Raw genomic sequence first — 17275 nt, 5'->3', positions numbered from 1 at the left:
TGAATTCACTTGGATTTCATACACATTTAATGACATTGGGATCAACTAACATCAACCTTCATTACTTTTCTCGTACAACATTTAAGCATTACATCTCACAAGTAATCTAGTTTTTCATGCTCAGACAAAGCACATTGAGATCGATTATTATTTTGTTCGAGAAAAGATTGTTTTTGGTTCTATTGTAACTCGTTATGTTCCATCTTCCTCACAAGTTGCTGATATCTTCACCAAACCATTGACTCGAGATAGATTTATCAGTTTACAAACCAAACTCGGTCTCTGGTCCTGCCTATTGACCGATTTGAAGGGGAGTATTGAAGTAACAAATTAAAAAGCAAAATATCAAGATGGTTATAGTGCAGAATCTTCTACAAATCAGCATTAACACATCAAGCAAAGTATCCACGAGTTGATCTTTTGGAGATTTCTTCTGATTTATTTTTTTATTCAATTTCCATATAGATTAAATTGTTATCTTTTATCTTTAACTTTCACCAAAATTATAAGTGATGATATCTCTATTTATACTGTACAACATATCAATGAAATAGTCCACTTCATTTACTCAATTCTTTGTTTTCTTTACCGTGCTATACACAAACAATACTAACCTATATTCATAGAAGAAATATTAACGTAATATGGCTGACTGAGTTCTTGTTTTGGGATATTTGTCAAATGAATTCCGAGCCATATCCGAAAACCAGACCTTATATCGTTCTCTAGATGGTAATCTAATGAGTCCAGACCCCAACGCCCAAGAGCCGACAAAAATCTAGTAGGGTTCAAGCGGGTCGAGAACCCAACGAATCCCGATCCATTTTCCATTGGTAAGTTATTGGTAGAACCAAGAATATCGCGAATGTCAAAGCCACACACATGGTAATCATGCAACATTGATGTACATCAAATGACTACGACCGTCCTTCTTGGCACCCTTCTAGTGAAATGTAAGATTGGGCTTACTAGGTATGAAGGAATCTTTTAGGGGCGGTCGAGGGGAAAATTGTCCAAAAAGTCCTCAACTTATTGCACTTTTGCCAATTCAGTCCTAAACCTTTTTACTTCTTGCCAATTGAGTCCATCCGGCCAATTTTGGCCGGCCGGTGCTGACGTGGCAATTTTTTAAATTTTTTTCAAATTTTTTTTTATCTTTTTTTATCTTTTTTTTTTTGACTTCTTCCCTCTGGCCGGTTCGGTGACTGGCGACCGGCCACAGGTGAGGGCTAGCGAGGTCCTCTGGCGAAGCTCGCCCCCGCCGGCCACCGGTGTGGGTGAGCCTTGCCCAGCCAAGGCAATGCTGACCTCGCCGTCGCAACCCAAGAGCTTCGCCAGAGGCCGGCGAGGTCAACCTCACCGACCCTCGCCTCTGGCCGATCGCTGGACCAGCAAGAGGGAAGAAGTCAGAAAGAAAAAAAAGATTAAAAAATTCGAAAAGAATATTTAAAAATTGCCACGTTAGCGTTGGCCAGACGGCCGGTGCCAGTCGGCGGCCACGTCAGCACCGGCCAGGCAAAATTGGCCGGATGGACTTAATTTGGCAAAAAGTGAAAAGGTTTAGGACTGAATTGACAAAAGTGCAATAGGTTTAGGACTTTTTAGACAATTTTCCTGGCGGTCGAGAGATGATGGGACAGTGGGAAGAATAAGGACATTTTGGTGAAGCAACCCCCGGAATATGGATGTCCGGAGTAATATGCCTTTTCTGGAGGATCATGTGATTCTTGAAAGTTGATAGTCACTGGCGTGGGTGGAATAACACAACGTATGGACCTTGTTCACATCCAAGCCCTTTATAAAAACAAAAGGAGAACTCGTTAAGATCACAAAGCCCTTCTCAGATTTATCAACTCTCTCTTTCTCTGTGTGTAGAGACCTCGTCCCCGAAGATATTGCAGGAAAATCTTTTAGCCTTGGAAAAATCTCTTCATTCTTTCTCTTTTTTTTCTACTTTTGGTGGGGGGAGCTATTTAGGTTTTGTCTCAATACCTCTCACGCAATCTTATTCTCGTGGAGAAAAATAAAAGGTGACTTTTCTTGGGCAAAAGAAGTCTCTCTTCTTCTTCTTCTTTAATATCATCTCTGTCCTAACAGTAATCTTGAAAAAAAGTTCATCATCATTCAGGAGAGTTCTCTTCTCCCTGCCTTTGTCGTGTCCCTTTTGGGTCACGAGATTGAAGGGAAAATTGTTTGAGAGGAAGAAGAAGCAGAGACGGAGACGGAGACGGAGAGGAGAGGAGTGATAATGGCGGGGAACGAGTGGATCAATGGCTATCTGGAGGCAATACTGGACGCGGGACGCTACGACACGAAGAGAAGGGGCGATGGGAAGATTGGTGGTGGTGGTGGTGGTGGTGGTGTTGCTAATGAGATTGGCAGCAATGAGAGGGAGGGAAGCTTGTTCAGCCCCACCAGGTACTTTGTGGAAGAAGTTGTCAATAGCTTTGATGAGTCTGATCTTCACAAGACATGGATCAAGGTTATTATACTCTCTCTCTCTCTCTCTCTCTCTCTCTCTCTCTCTCTCTCTCTCTCTCTCTCTCTCCGACATACAACATTGTACCGTACGTTATTAGCTATCTCTCGTTAGATGACATTGCAATTGACAAGAAAAGTCGAGTGAGCGACTAATCTCGACTGTTGAACGTCAATAACGTATGATACTCCTTTTAGAGTGTTACAAATAATGTGTAACAAAGTCAAAGTGACGTATCGTGAATAGATTGACCATATTTTTCAGCATTAGACTACATCCCTCTTCAAATTGAATCTTGTAAAAAATTTATATCTTTATTGTTCCTATCTTAACTTCTTGTGAATCGATCTTTCCAGAAAGACACACTGCAAGTAACATTTCAAGTTTGCCATACTAAGTGAGAAATTCTTAATTAGGGATTACTCCCATCTTGTGGCTTCTTAACGAGTAGCAATTCAAATGCAAATGTATGCACACTCCCTTTCCATCGGATCATTGAGCTCAATTAATTCGCATCATTATCGGTTTCACTTATTATAAAAGAAATAAGAATTGTACTCTATGGGGCTCAACCCTCATAAATCTCTTTTAAATATATATTTAGGCATATTTAGGTGGGCAGCTACGCATATACCTCTTTAACATATATGTGTATGTCAAGTACATGTTTATACATCTTTGTGCAAGAAATATTTTCTGTTTTTTTTTGGTTGAATTTGATACGATTGATAAGCCCGTTATGTTTAAATTTGACAAATCTTTATCATACACAATAATGATCTAGACAACAAAACTATCACCAACTTTGGCCCCACACTCTCACATGCATATTAAAACCAATAGGTTTGGCCTCACAATAGTATATTATGGGGTATCCTGGCCTAGATATTTCTTTAAATAAACAAACAAAAAGAAGAAAAAGAAGCGAATAAATTCCTAAAAAATCTAATTGCATGGCGTTAACTCAGAAAAAGAATAAAAGCTTAGGGAATATATTCCACCAATTGTCGTGACACCTACTCTTTTCTGGCCCAATCCTTGGTGTGACACTTGAATAATAACGTATTTAACGGCTTCCCCCAGTTGCGCTCGGGACAAAAAGCTCTTAGTTTCGTGGCCAATCACCATCACATAAAATTGGGCAATACCCGAAAATATTAATTGCTAAAAATTAATTAATCATTTGGTGCATCTATTTCACTTATTTAAGTATGTCCAATATGCCTTCACATAATTTACTAAACAAATTCTATTAAAGTACCATAGTAATATCCCTGCTATCGCACCTATGCTTAACGAGTTTGCGGATGCGACCAAACCCCATTTGCGATTGATTGTGAGGGAGGAGGAAAATGGTCTTATTGGGTTAGCTTGATCAACTCTTTTGACTCGGGGAAAAAAGAAGATAATTATCATGTGGAATTTAATGTTATTTCCGAAATGATGACGTGTTTGTCAAATTCAATTGTACATATGTCGATGTTCGATGCATGCCTAATGTGTAATTTCACTAGACGCCACATGAATTCGAAGCATTCCTCTCTATCAAAAACTTTATGTGGCGAACGGAATCGACCGCAGTGCATGGAACGCATCGGAACTCACACTCGTGACCGGGACGATCTAGTACATTTGATTTATGGGATATTTTACCGAAATCAAAAGAGGAGAGGGAGGAGTTGGAAAAGGAAGTCTTTCTTTTCTGTTGCTGCTGCTGCTGCTGCTGCTGTTGATGATGTTGACGGTGAAGTTGTGAATGGCTTGGCAATGCAGGTGATAGCAACAAGGAATACTCGTGAGCGCAATAACAGGCTCGAGAATATGTGCTGGCGGATCTGGCATCTCGCCCGCAAAAAGAAGCAGGTATTCCATGCTTTTTTGCTTCTCTTTACATGATTTTGCATCAGTTCACCAGCTTTTCCATGGCTAATACAGAAAAGTGGTAACTTGGCAAATAGGTTATTTCGAAAGTAGGAGATGCAAAGTGGCACGCGAAAGAAGTCTCAGGGACAAAATATTGAAGCATCGCCCTTCTTCGCCCTACCCTCATAATAAAATGTTCATAAAAAAAAATAGGTAAAAGAGAACCGGAAACAACATAGTTCTAAATCTTTTTCATGAAACTTCAATGTAATCCTTTCGGCTAACCTGACGTTGCTAACATGACGTCCAGTTATGGTCGGCTGTCCTACGTGACACGACCGACGATTTAATGTGACCAATTACGTGGACTACTGCGTCAGTAATTTCTAGTGACAATTGATCAGAATGATTATATTGAAATTTTGCGCAAAGATTTATAACTACATTGGCAAGATGGAAAATTTAGAACCAAATGGGCATCGCTAAAATAGGCTTAGAACTGAGTTGGTAATTTTTCCCATAAAATAGAGTAGTTATGACAAAAAAAATTATTTTCATCGGATTCTACAATAGGGATTTCAATTTTAGTTTTTATTCGTCCTTCCATTACATGTCCGTTGGTAAATTCAACGAAGAGTAAATGTTAAAGAAATGATCAGTTATCAATGGCCATTGTATAGTTTGCAAAAACTGAGGAGAGAATTAAACCTCGTGCTTGCAGATAGCATGGGATGACGCACAGAGGCTAGAGAAACGGCGCCTCGAGCGCGAGCAAGGCCGTAACGACGCGGCGGACGATCTCTCTGAGCTTTCAGAAGGCGAGAAGGAGAAAGGCGATGGCAACAACAGTCCCGAGCCCACCAAAGACAAGATTGCCAGAATCAACTCTGATTTGCAAGCATGGTCGGACGATGTAAAGCCGCGGCGACTCTACATTGTCTTGATAAGGTACTCACTATTTTTACTAAGATTGATTCTTTGCCATATGAATGACGACTTAGGGAATCATTCCTTTAGCCATTGGACCAACAGGAGTATCATTCTTGATACGTAAGGCTAGTGCTTTCCTTAAAGCCAAGTTCAGCAAGTGCACTTTCTCATGCATGCTTGATGTGCAAATACATGTATGATTTGTGGGTTCAAACTTATAAAATCGAGACAAATTTCTGGAAGTGCTAAGAAAAGCAGTTATAATAATGTGAAGCGAAAGAGATTATCTGATAACCTTGATCATGTATGTTGGCTTTTGAAACATATAATGCTTATTTTGTATGTAGTATGCACGGGTTGGTGCGCGGAGAAAATATGGAACTCGGACGGGACTCCGACACTGGCGGTCAGGTAGAGATGTATAAGAAATCCATGTGCGGATCAGCTTAAATGCTTCTGCTCCAACTATGGACAATGGATTGAGACTAATCAAGTTGGAGTGCTATGGACGTTTTAACGTATAACATGTCCTAGGCGATCCTTGGTAACTAGTTTCGGTGCAATTTTCAGGTGAAGTATGTCGTTGAACTTGCTCGAGCTCTGGCGAGCACTAAAGGAGTGTACCGTGTTGATCTGTTGACCCGGCAAATCACGTCGCATGAGGTGGACTCGAGCTATGCTGAGCCCATCGAAATGCTGTCCTGTCCCACTGATGCCGGTGGCGGCTGCGGTGCCTACATTATTCGCATCCCTTGTGGGCCTTGTAACGAGTAATCACATTATCCATCATCCAGTTTATTGTGCCATATCTAGGCATATAAGCATACGTTTATAGCCATGGAAGGTTTATAACATTGATTGAAACATATTCAGGTACCTTCCAAAGGAGTCACTTTGGCCTCATATACCCGAATTTGTCGATGGAGCACTGAACCACATCGTCAACATGGCGAGAGCTCTTGGGGAACAGATTGATGGTAAGCCGGTTTGGCCTTACGTGATACATGGCCATTATGCCGATGCAGGGGAGGCGGCAGCACTCCTGTCTGGTGTCCTCAACGTGCCGATGGTCATGACGGGGCACTCGCTTGGTAGGAACAAGTTTGAGCAATTGCTCAAACAAGGAAGGCTTTCTAGGGAGGACATAAACACGACCTACAAAATTATGAGAAGGATCGAGGCGGAGGAGCTGGGTTTGGATGCCGCCGAGATGGTGGTAACGAGCACGAGGCAAGAGATCGAAGAGCAATGGGGCTTGTATGATGGATTTGATCTCAAGTTGGAGAGGAAGCTTCGGGTTAGGCGACGGCGTGGGGTGAGTTGCTACGGACGGTACATGCCGAGGATGGTGGTAAGAATTCAACATTCCGTTTCTTGGTCACGGCTATCTAACCTTCGAAAGATCTGATGCTGTTTTTCTTCTTAATTTCTTTGGCAACGTGATATCTTTCTTGGATACATGGAAATTGCCCCTAGGGTGCCACAAGCTGTGACAAGTTTTTCGATCTGCAAGTCTCTTAAATGTAAAACACTGATCATCATGTCGGTATAGGTCATACCTCCGGGAATGGACTTCAGCAATGTAAAAGTAGAAGATTCAACTGAAAGCGAGAGCGACCTCAAATCCTTGATGGGTTCAGACAAAACTCCTAACAAGAGACATTTACCACGCATATGGTCCGAGGTAGTCCTTATGAATCCTCTTTTATTTCCTAGTGCCATATTACTCAAGCACCAGATGATGGATGTGCTTTCAAGTTTCATACATGAAGGAAAGAGGACTTAAACTAATTCTTTCACAAATAAAGAGCATGACAAATCTGTCTCCTTTAAATTATTTCATTTGTATTCGTTTAACTCACTTTTGCCAAACAGGTGACGAGATTTTTCACGAATCCTCATAAGCCAATGATACTGGCATTGTCCCGACCCGACCCCAAGAAAAATGTCACGACCTTGCTGAAGGCTTTCGGGGAGTGCCAACACCTTCGAGAATTAGCCAACCTGGTAAAACTTGCATCTGATTCGCTGCATACAAACCCACTGCTCTTTGCCATTAAACTAAAGTAGTTGCTGCTATATCTGATTTCTTATTGCAGACATTAATTCTCGGTAACAGAGATGACATTGAGGAGATGCCGGAAGGAAGCTCCGTCGTGCTCACGACTGTACTCAAGCTTATCGACAAGTATGATTTGTATGGTCAGGTGGCGTACCCGAAGCACCACAAGCAAAGTGATGTTCCTAAAATTTATAGGCTGGCTGCTAAAACAAAGGCACGTTACTCTTTCACTAAGCCGACACTAGGATGTCGTCATCCAAATAAATCCAGTCGTGCATAATTAGAAAGAATCTCATTCGTCTCTCTCGACCTATATTTACCTTGTTAAAGTTATTATCAAGGTTGAATTTATGACACCTTAGTTAATGGAACATATGGCACAATAAAGAAGATAAACCAAGTAATCAGGACAGTATGAGCTCATGTGTACACTGATGGCAATGGCACAGCCATATACTTCCATCATATGTTTTCTTTTTCTCCTTTTATCATCTTTAAAGTCAAATAAATTATGTTCATTGGCGGCAAAATACTGAGTTAAAGTTATCTGTTTATTGTTTTGGTCAAGGGAGTTTTCATCAATCCGGCACTCGTGGAGCCATTTGGTCTCACACTAATTGAGGTAAATGCATCGATCAGTTTCCGTTTGTGAATATTCCATGGTATAAATAGCAAGCAACTTTTTGCCCTCTGTGAGCTGAAAAATAAATCCATTGTCGCAGCATAAAGTAATGCTTTCAGCCTGAAAACATCAATCGAGTCATTTTTCCGTTCTTGTTATACACTGCAGGCAGCTGCATATGGGTTACCTATCGTAGCCACCAGGAATGGAGGGCCTGTAGACATCTTGAAGGTAGAAAGAACAACCCTATGTATCATTTTGTACTGCTTTGGGATTAAGCTTATTGCTCTCGATAATTATTTTGCACCTGACAATAGTTCAGCAGCAATTTTGCTTGGTTCCCTGAAGGTAAATTTTCAATCAAATCTGTCAAGTATTAGATATCATCAAAAAGAATAATAATTAAGCTTTCTGATATACTCAACCTGAAGCACATTGACAGCCACTTTGTTCTAGATCACACCAGAAGTTGTCGTAGCACATTTGTCTAAAGGGATATTGTGCATGCAAACCACATCATCCTGTTGAGCACTCCAGCTTGAGTTCAGCTGCAACTAATTCTCTCTACATTTTAAATAGCCATATGCGGTTATTTTCTTATGTACTAAACATTTTCACTAGTATCAGATTTTTTGGAGGGGTTTAAAATTTTATTCTTGATGAGCAATTACCACCTCATTAGCTAATGAACAAGTCTGCAGGCACTGAACAACGGCCTCCTCATTGACCCTCATGATCAGAAAGCCATAGCAGATGCTCTTCTGAAGCTCGTGGCCGACAAAAGCCTATGGGCAGAATGCCGGAAAAATGGCTTAAAGAATATACATTGCTTCTCATGGACGGAGCATTGCCATAACTATCTCTCCCAAGTTGATCACTGCCGGAATCGCCATCCCACTTCCCGTTTCCAAATTATGCCAATCCCAGAAGAACCATTGAGCGAGTCACTCAGAGACGTCGAGGACCTATCTTTGAAGTTTTCCATAGATGGCGAACTCAAGGCAAACGGAGAGCTTGATCTTGCAACCCGACAGAAGGAACTCATTGAAGCTCTTACAAGAAAAGTTCACCCAAATGGCAATTCTCCTTCCATCAGTCTACCAAGTAGAAGACAGAAAATATTTGTGATAGCCCTAGACCCTTACGACAGCGGCGGCTTGTTCACCAATATCTTTACAGTGACAATCAAGAATATTATGAAGGTTGCACGAGGGGACTCAGGTTTGAACAGGGTGGGTTTCGTGCTTCTCACTGGTGCAACCTTACAAGAGACATCGAATGCGCTTAAAGGCAGTGACATAAACATAGAAGAATTCGAGGCAATATCATGCAACAGTGGAAGCTCAATATACTATCCAGGGAGAGATTTGATAGCCGATGTGGACTACGAGGGCCATTTGGAGTACAGGTGGCCCGGTGACAATGTTCGCTCGATGGTCTTGAGGTTTGCCAAGGCGGAGGACAGTGCCGAGGACGACATTGTAGATCTTAAAGCCGGATGCAACTCGAGATGCATCGCTTACAGCATTAAACCAGGAGGAAAGGTAAGATGTTTAGGTCTTAAGAAAATCAAGACGCTTGGGACTGACATTCTCTTGATGTTATACTGTCAATATTAGGTTCGAAGGATTGATGACCTTAGGCAAGGGCTCAGAATGCGAGGTTTTCGTTGCAACATCGTCTATTCATGTTCAGGATCAAGGTTGAGCGTGATGCCTCTGTTTGCATCAAGAATACAAGCACTAAGGTTGGTCGAAGATGCTAATCAAACAACTACTACACCTAGTACACATAGCCTGCATTATACATGCACAACAACAATTTTTTTTTTTTACTCTTGCCAAGTTCAATTGGAATGTGAGTTTGGAGATTTGAATGATAAAACTTATGGCTTTTTCTTTGTCATGTCTTCTTGATTTGGCCAAGCAGGTACCTTTCAATCAGGTGGGGAATCGATTTTGCGGACTCGGTCGTATTTGTGGGTGATAAAGGAGACACAGACTACGAGCAGCTGTTAGGCGGCCTCCACAACACTATCGTACTGAATGGCACCGTGGAATGCGGCAGCGAGAAACTGCTACGCAGCGAAGAGAACTTCAAGAGGGTCGATGTCGTCGCTCTCAATAGCCCCAGGATCAGGGTTGTAGAGGATGGTTCTGAAGAGAAGGACATCTCGAGGGCTCTGGAAAGCTTGCGGATGAAGTAATCCAAGTGCCATTGAGGTTCTGTCATCCTCTGAAACTTTGAAATAGCTCAGTGAATATTACATACCAGTCACAACGGAAAACGAAAAGCAAAGATATGTAGCTATGTGACCTGACAAACAACACGTCTGGTCAAATACTTGTGTAAAATTCCCACAGCATGTACTGTCAAATACTTCAGTAAAATTCTCTCTTCTGTATATCATGCAGTATTTAGTTTTCTCTGCAGTGTGCTCGAAGAGGGTGACAGTATGTCATGCTGTATCATCTATGACTGCAATGTACCGCATATAAAATGATATATTATTGTCTGCATTGGAGATCGTTGTTGATGTTTTTTCAAGTACTCATATTATCACGCTTTCGAAGCTAATTTTAGGTACTTCCGATTTACGTTAGCCTCACATGCACCATTAAATCATGTGAGTCTCACGTGGGTCTCACACGATCTAACGGCTCATGTGAAATGGACTCGTATAAATCAAGAGCGCCCGATAACTTTCCCTGCTCAAGAGAAGAATTGGAAAATGACCCATCGTCCCCTACGGAAAGAACACATCCCACATTTTCGACGGTTGGGAAATAAACCTGGTTAGGAGTAACTGCGGAAGCAACAAGATGGTGGTTACAGAGAGAGAGAGTGTGTTTTCGCCCAATCAAAACGACGACGTATCAGAGGAAGGCATAAATGACAATATGGTCCTGAAGTTTCGTCAATTGTTCAACATCGCCCTGCAAATTTCACTTCTCTTTTCAATCGAGCCCCTGGACGATATCTTCCAGCTCCGGCCTTCCCTTTACTTCCTAACCTCCCGGAGTTTCGCCCATAAGCCGCTCTGCGGAAGAAGATGAAGATGTCAATGGCGATTCAATCGCTGCGGAAATCCCTGCTCCGCAGAGCTGCGTATCTCGGGAATCCGCCTTCCCTCTCTTCGTTCCCGAGATTCTCCGAACTCGCAGTCTCCGCCGGACCTCGCCCGATCGTCGCGTCGAGCGCAACCCTGAAATGGCGAGCCGGAGAGCGAAGATGCCACCGGGGCGGCGGCTTCTGCTCCGGCAATCCCGAGCACAACAAGGCCCTGGGGTCTTGCTTCTACAGCAACGGGGGTCCTGCTCCCTCGAGTTACGATGGCGGTGGTTACTTGGGGCTGACCGACGAGGAGCTGATGAAGCAGTGCGAGATGGGCACGTTCAAGGCGTCGGGCCCCGGCGGCCAGCACCGCAACAAGCGCGAGTCGGCGGTCCGCCTCAAGCACGTCCCCACCGGTATCATTGCGCAAGTGAGCGAGCTCGGTTCGATTTCATTTGTTGTTGTCGTCTTGAATTGGCATGAGTTGCTGATTTTTATGCTGTCTTTTTGGTTTGGATGATTGACTGATGGATGAGTAGGAGTAATTATCTTATAGATGTGAAGATACAGGTGTTTTTTTCCCTTGGTACATTGTTTTGGATACTATGTGGAGTGTGTTTTCGCAGGCTGTTGAGGACCGATCGCAGCACAAGAATCGAGCGTCAGCTGTGCTCCGCCTGCGTACTCTCTTGGCTCTTAAAGGTGGCCCCTTTTTCGCTCTCTCCCTTTGTTTTTGTTCATAGTACATTGTATTAGAGGACTTATGTAATCGACCCCAATTACTGGAATAAGACGCAGCTGCTGCTGCTGCTGCTTCTGCTGTATTGTGAAGAGAGTGCACTTGCAAATTTCTTTTGATGAACATTTGAGGTTGAAAATCCTTTTTGCAATAATCTATGAAGTCCCTGGTTATAGTTAGAGTTGGAGCTCTGCATAGCTGCAGACATCCAAGAGATTCAAAGATCTTGCCAGGTTAGTCATTAGCAGCGTACGAGTCCTTAGATATAGAAATATCTGGCCCCCTAGTTGAGTGATCATCATCCTAAAGTACATTGTAACTACATGATTATTATGAAACACAGTCTGCAGTTATTATGCCTGTCTCTGTAGTGATTTATGCCTTTTTTGACAATGGTATTGCAACTATAATCTCTAGTGTCCTCATTTTCGTTGTATTGGATGCTTATCTTATACGTGTTATTTTGGTCTTCATTGAGAGATAACATGGCATTCTTTTGATCTAGTGAGGAATGCTGTTAATCTTGAGGCATACTCACCTCCCAAAGAGCTCCTTCAAATACTTCCACTGAAGTCAACTGTTAGAGGATCTGATTGCGGACCCCAAATTGGGCCCAACAATCCAAGGTTTATGCTGGTATGCAGATGAGTAACCTTAGATTTGTCTTAGATGTAGAAGGGTCCTTTATAAAAATTATTATTGTTATGATAAGGTACTTGAAAGCCGCTGTTCTGCAACAAACTTATACTTTCACACCAAAATCCTTTTCTCTAGGAGAAAGTTACTGAGCAAGGAGCTTAGGAAAGATGTGTTGTCAATTAAAGTTATGTAACCGCTATGGTCCATTGATGGTATGGCTACTGCCAAGGCTACATCTAAGAATAAAAATATGGAGTTTGAACTGTGAAGAGGAGCTATGTTCATCGATATCACCATGGATAAAGAATTTTCTTTGTCATATTGAGCATTCGTGATATCGAAATCTGGAAGAACTTTTACAAGAGGTTTTAAGACTAAATTAATGATGGTGGCAGATTTCATGTCATCACTATAGTCATCTGTTTGTAGGTTGAACCAATTCTGCCATGGCAGTACTTATCATTTTAGTCAAATAATGAGAATGCAGTTGTCATTTTGAATGCTACCTATCATTTTCACAGGGAGTGCAAGCCTTGCTGGATCTACTATCTGCCCTTGAAGGTTCTGTTTCTGAAGCAGCAAAGTTACTAGGGTATAATTCTCCGTTGAATAATATTAAAATTCAAAACAAGTGTTTGTTGCCAAATGAGGTTATTATTTGCCAAATTATTAATTATTTGTATTACAAGAGCGCGCATGCATTAATCGAATTTGCAGTGATCTTGAGAGTAGCAAATCTGTGATGCTGCCTCACTTTTTAAGTAATATTTATTTCCTATTGCAGTCTAAGCACAGGAGCATTATCACGATTGATTCTGTCAGATGATTCTCTTAGGCTGGCAGTGAATGAGTTAAGGGCATCTAAGGTGAGTTTTTAATGAACTATGAGAGTACTTGGGTTTTAACTTGGAGAAACTGGGCGTGTATTATGTTTAAAATCATCGTCCAACTGCCTCGGTAAATGATGTTTCAACTGATGAAAATCATGTATTGATCATACATCCATCCATAATGCATCTTAGAGAACTGTTGCAGTGATACTAATGCGTTCTGATAATTTGATACTTAAAACAATGCTCATCTTAGGCTTACTTCGTTTTAATTTTGGTTGGAAAGGTATACATTTATTTTCCCTTGAGAACCTGCTTTAGAGAGCAGTGTTGACCTAATGAGGCTTGATGTGAAAATGCTGAAGAAGCTACTTTTGTTACTGGAAAGTGTCGTTACCGAGAAGCAATTTCAATAACAGGCTATATTCTCTTTAAGACAAATGACAGTTTGGGTTTTCAAAGCGTATGCCTTTTCTTACTGATGTTGCTTTTGCACTTCTCTGATCTGAATATGAGAAACTGGTCTAAGCTACTCATTTATCTTGGGAAAAGGACATTAGAAGTGTCATAACTTTCGTACGGCGCTCACTTTAGTGCCAAAGCTTTTCACCAGATCACTTAAGTGCCAAATCGGAGAAAAAACGATCACTTAAGTGCCTCTGGTAACAAATTCCTGCCAAAAGTCCTATGTGGCTTTATTAATTAGATGTTTATTCCAACGTGGCTTTTTTTAATTAATTATATACAATTACGTGGCTTTTTGATGAAAAAAAAAGGCCAACTTGAAAATTCCGGCCACTCTCTCTTCTTTCTAACCAAATGACGTCCTTCCAATTGATCCATCCATCCTCCCTGTTGCCACCATCTTCGTCTCCTCCAGATGTCCCTCGCTCGGCTTGATCTCCTTTTGTGCATCACAGCCGTGACACCCGTTCTTACCACTTAGCCCTCTTTCAGCACCGACGCTACCTTCGGTGGGCCTCCAAGATAGTTAGAAACCTTTGTTGTTGTCCATGGACAGCTATGACCAAGAGGCTCTATTTGTCGCCTCACTGTCTCCATCGCTCAAGAACTCACTCTTCTCGTTCAAGCCTTAGTTTGTTCCTTCCTAGAGCCCCCAGACATTTACCTCGTGTTCCAATGACGGTTGTCGAAGCTCCAGTTTCGCCTAGAGTTAGTGCCGGAGAAGAGGAACCAAGAGGCCCTGTTTTTGAAGCTATTGTTTGCACTCTTCAAGAGCTCGCCATTCTCATCCGAGCCTTCACTCATTAACTCTTGAAACACGAAATTGAGCCGCTTGTTATGCTCCTACTCTCCATTGCAAGATTCAGGTCAAAATTTTGGCCCAATTTGCCAAGTTTTGAATTAGGGTTGAAGAAGAGGGGATTTGGTCGATTTGGCTGAATTGGGGTTTTAAATTAGGGCAAACCACGCTAAACAACTTCACATAGGGCACAGATGTTGAGTCAGGTTGCTGGCGAGACACGTCGATCCAAAAAAATGATAAAAGATTGTCATATCAGATTTCCGGCGTCCCAAATAGGAGTTGGCACTTAAGTGGTTGCTTTTTTTTTTTAGAGTGGCACTTAAGTGACCCGGGAAAAAGTTTTGGTACCAAAGTGAATGTCGTACAAAAGTTATGGCACTTGTAGTATCCTTTCCCCCATTTATCTTAATCATTTCAGTATCTTCCGGGTGCTTGACAAGTTTTTTTTTTCCGTTTTTTCAGGTTAGTGTTCTTTATGGCAATGTTGTCGCCTTTCATTTCTTGTTCTTTTTTAGGATAATGAATTGTTTATCCTGTCTATACCTTACCAAGATGTCACTAGGCAGAAGTAGTGAACATCAGCACAAAGTTATGCCAATTTCTGATTATAGATAGTAACAAGCTTAATCGTTCAAACTATATTTTCTAAGGTAATTACATTTGATTCTAAAAAATGGGGAACACGGCATTTATTTCCATATCTTTTCATCTGTCTTTAGCAAGTTATTTTATTCAGCCTTCTCTGGGTTCTCTGCAGGGATTGAAGCCTCTCAAGTGAGACATTTAAAAGCTTATCCATACCAGATATTCTGAATGGTTGTGGTGATAAGCGCCTTTCTCGTCTCATGTAGAAGCCTTCAGCATGGACAGCATTACTTGTACAATTTAGCAAGCTAAGCTGACTATCCCACATGCATTGGACACCTTTATGTATCATAAATACCATGAAGGATCCTTTTCATCGGTAATTATTTTTATTGCTTGCTCTTTGCTCCTCTGAAACAGCCTGACATAGCTCTTATACTACTGATGCAGGATCCAAGCAAATATTTTTCAGGTCTTGGTTTTTACCTGCTGACATTCATTTAAAGTTTACTGACCAGCTTGAGTCTGAGGCTGACCAAGAGTTGGTTTTCGCATCTTTTCAACTTGCCAAATCAGTTTGTGCTCTTGGTTACAAGTTTCTGCTAGGTGAACAAGGACAATTTTTCGCCGGATGTCCTGACCTGCTGATATCGAGCATAAAAAAGACTTTTGTGTATTTGTAAATATTTATTAGAATAACATCAGAGAGATTGATAGTCAGTTTGCAATATGTTATTACTAGAGGTATTGCAGTTACTTTGGACAGCACACTCTCACTGAGATATTTACTTGAGATTCTACCTTCACTTCTTAAGACTAGCTTTTTCTGTCTACTTCAGGGGAGGTTTAGCCCCTGGACTGGCACCCTTGTACTATGAATGCTTCTATATTTGATTGATGGAAATGCAACCTAAACACCATAGCATGAATGCCAATCGAAATTTTCCATGGTATTAGTCCAACTTGGCGTGTTCCATGATCAAACCGTATGTTTGATGAATCTTTTACTCAATACGTCCCTTGACAGCAAATGTGGAAAACTCCTGGTTAGGATCATTTTCTAAATGAGTTACTATTGCAGAAATGAACTCTTCTAGATAATAGACTTAGCATGAGAGCTACACCTGCAGCAGCTAGAAATGACTTTGAGCTGTTCTTGAGCACTAGGGAGTGAGGGTTGCCTGTTTGTTGAAGCATAAATTATCTGTTTTGTGAGAAAGCAAAATCATAGCATTGATGCATTTTCTTTTTCTTCAAATCCGTGGGGTTGGAACTGTTTGAAGTACCACAAGAAGCTATTGAATGAGGTCTTGGCCTTGGTGATTGCTACAATAATGTACTTTTTCACTGCACATCATATGGAATGATTTCGTGCTGCATGAGACTTTCTTTACAAAAAGCATGATTATGATGGTTCAGTTAGCCAATCACCTTTTCTCAAGGCTGTTATCGGGCCAGGTCTTTAAGGTTTCATTTATTCCTGTAGGTGCCTGGATATCAGAGGTTATGTATACTCGTGCTCGTTGATTGCACGGTGGATTAACTTCAACAAAACTACAAATAGAATTTTACTTGAACAAGCATCCAGTACTTGCAAAACTGTTACATGCATAGAATTCGTCTTCCTTTCAGTTTCATCGACCTAATCCATTTAACTTCGGATCCTTCTTTAGGGTTTTTTGCCCAGAAAAGGTTTTGAGGCCCCCATTAATTCCTTCCGTCTCTTTGTATTTGGGTATGCGAGTGTAGACTTTCATATCATCTCTGACTTTCTCTTTTTAGAGGAAGCATATGAAGCAGGGATTTGATTGGCACAAGGAATAATGCAAGTTGGAGAGAGGTAGAATCTAATCAAGTGCAAGTGTTTGGCCACCTATCTTGAGCTTTATTCATACATGCTAGATTACAAACATTGACAAAGATTGTGATGATAAGACGCTGATGAATCTGGAGGAGGGAGCTTTTTCGAAGTCAAAGACAACATAAACTGTGATGCTGCGAATTGGAAGAGAGATTGATGCAGAAGAATCCTATTCCTTGAGAATGAGGTTCTCTCCAACACTATGACAACGCTTTGGTTCCGTTGACTCTTTACAGTGGAACACTATGCATTCATATCCAAAACCCCTCGTCTGTGATGTCCTTCTAAAGCATTCCCTTTTCCTATTCCTTCTTTAGTAGACTTTTAACATATTCTTCTGGCTT

The 17275-nt window shown here is 41.4% G+C and overlaps 3 protein-coding genes across 6 annotated transcripts in view; all 3 read left to right on the top strand.

The window, feature by feature from the left end:
- The window catches only part of LOC115692070 (putative clathrin assembly protein At1g33340), a 36303-nt gene that overhangs the window by 17629 nt on the left and 1399 nt on the right, over positions 1-17275 (top strand). The window contains exon 2 of the mRNA XM_056303922.1: positions 15521-17118. Coding sequence (XP_056159897.1) covers positions 17063-17118 — 56 coding nt within the window. The 5' untranslated portion in view covers positions 15521-17062. The remainder of the gene's footprint in view (positions 1-15520; positions 17119-17275) is intronic.
- On the top strand, positions 1846-10360 carry LOC115692048 (sucrose-phosphate synthase 4). 4 transcript variants are annotated; one of them, XM_030618802.2, is made up of 15 exons: positions 1846-2030; positions 2129-2482; positions 4253-4342; positions 5064-5290; positions 5620-5683; positions 5843-6042; positions 6146-6623; positions 6825-6956; positions 7148-7279; positions 7372-7548; positions 7903-7956; positions 8125-8187; positions 8658-9500; positions 9576-9703; positions 9886-10360. In XM_030618802.2, the coding sequence occupies exons 2-15, from the start codon at positions 2249-2251 to the stop codon at positions 10160-10162; spliced, it is 3099 nt and encodes a 1032-aa protein (XP_030474662.2). In that variant the 5' UTR covers positions 1846-2030; positions 2129-2248; the 3' UTR covers positions 10163-10360. The 4 variants fall into 4 exon arrangements, with proteins under 4 accessions (XP_030474662.2, XP_056159889.1, XP_056159880.1 ...); XM_056303914.1 differs by having other exon boundaries at positions 7372-7552; positions 7907-7956; XM_056303905.1 differs by having other exon boundaries at positions 2114-2482.
- LOC115692071 (uncharacterized) lies at positions 10910-15884 on the top strand. The gene is made up of 6 exons (XM_056303945.1): positions 10910-11440; positions 11637-11712; positions 12255-12385; positions 12910-12980; positions 13173-13254; positions 15243-15884. The coding sequence occupies exons 1-6, from the start codon at positions 11009-11011 to the stop codon at positions 15261-15263; spliced, it is 813 nt and encodes a 270-aa protein (XP_056159920.1). The 5' UTR covers positions 10910-11008; the 3' UTR covers positions 15264-15884.

The sequence above is a fragment of the Syzygium oleosum genome, unplaced genomic scaffold (assembly GCF_021117445.2).
Source record: "Syzygium oleosum isolate NSW1041296 unplaced genomic scaffold, Sole_v2.1 Sole_v2.02, whole genome shotgun sequence".
In the NCBI taxonomy this organism is placed as follows: domain Eukaryota; kingdom Viridiplantae; phylum Streptophyta; class Magnoliopsida; order Myrtales; family Myrtaceae; genus Syzygium; species Syzygium oleosum.
This window is presented reverse-complemented; position numbering and strand designations above follow the sequence as displayed.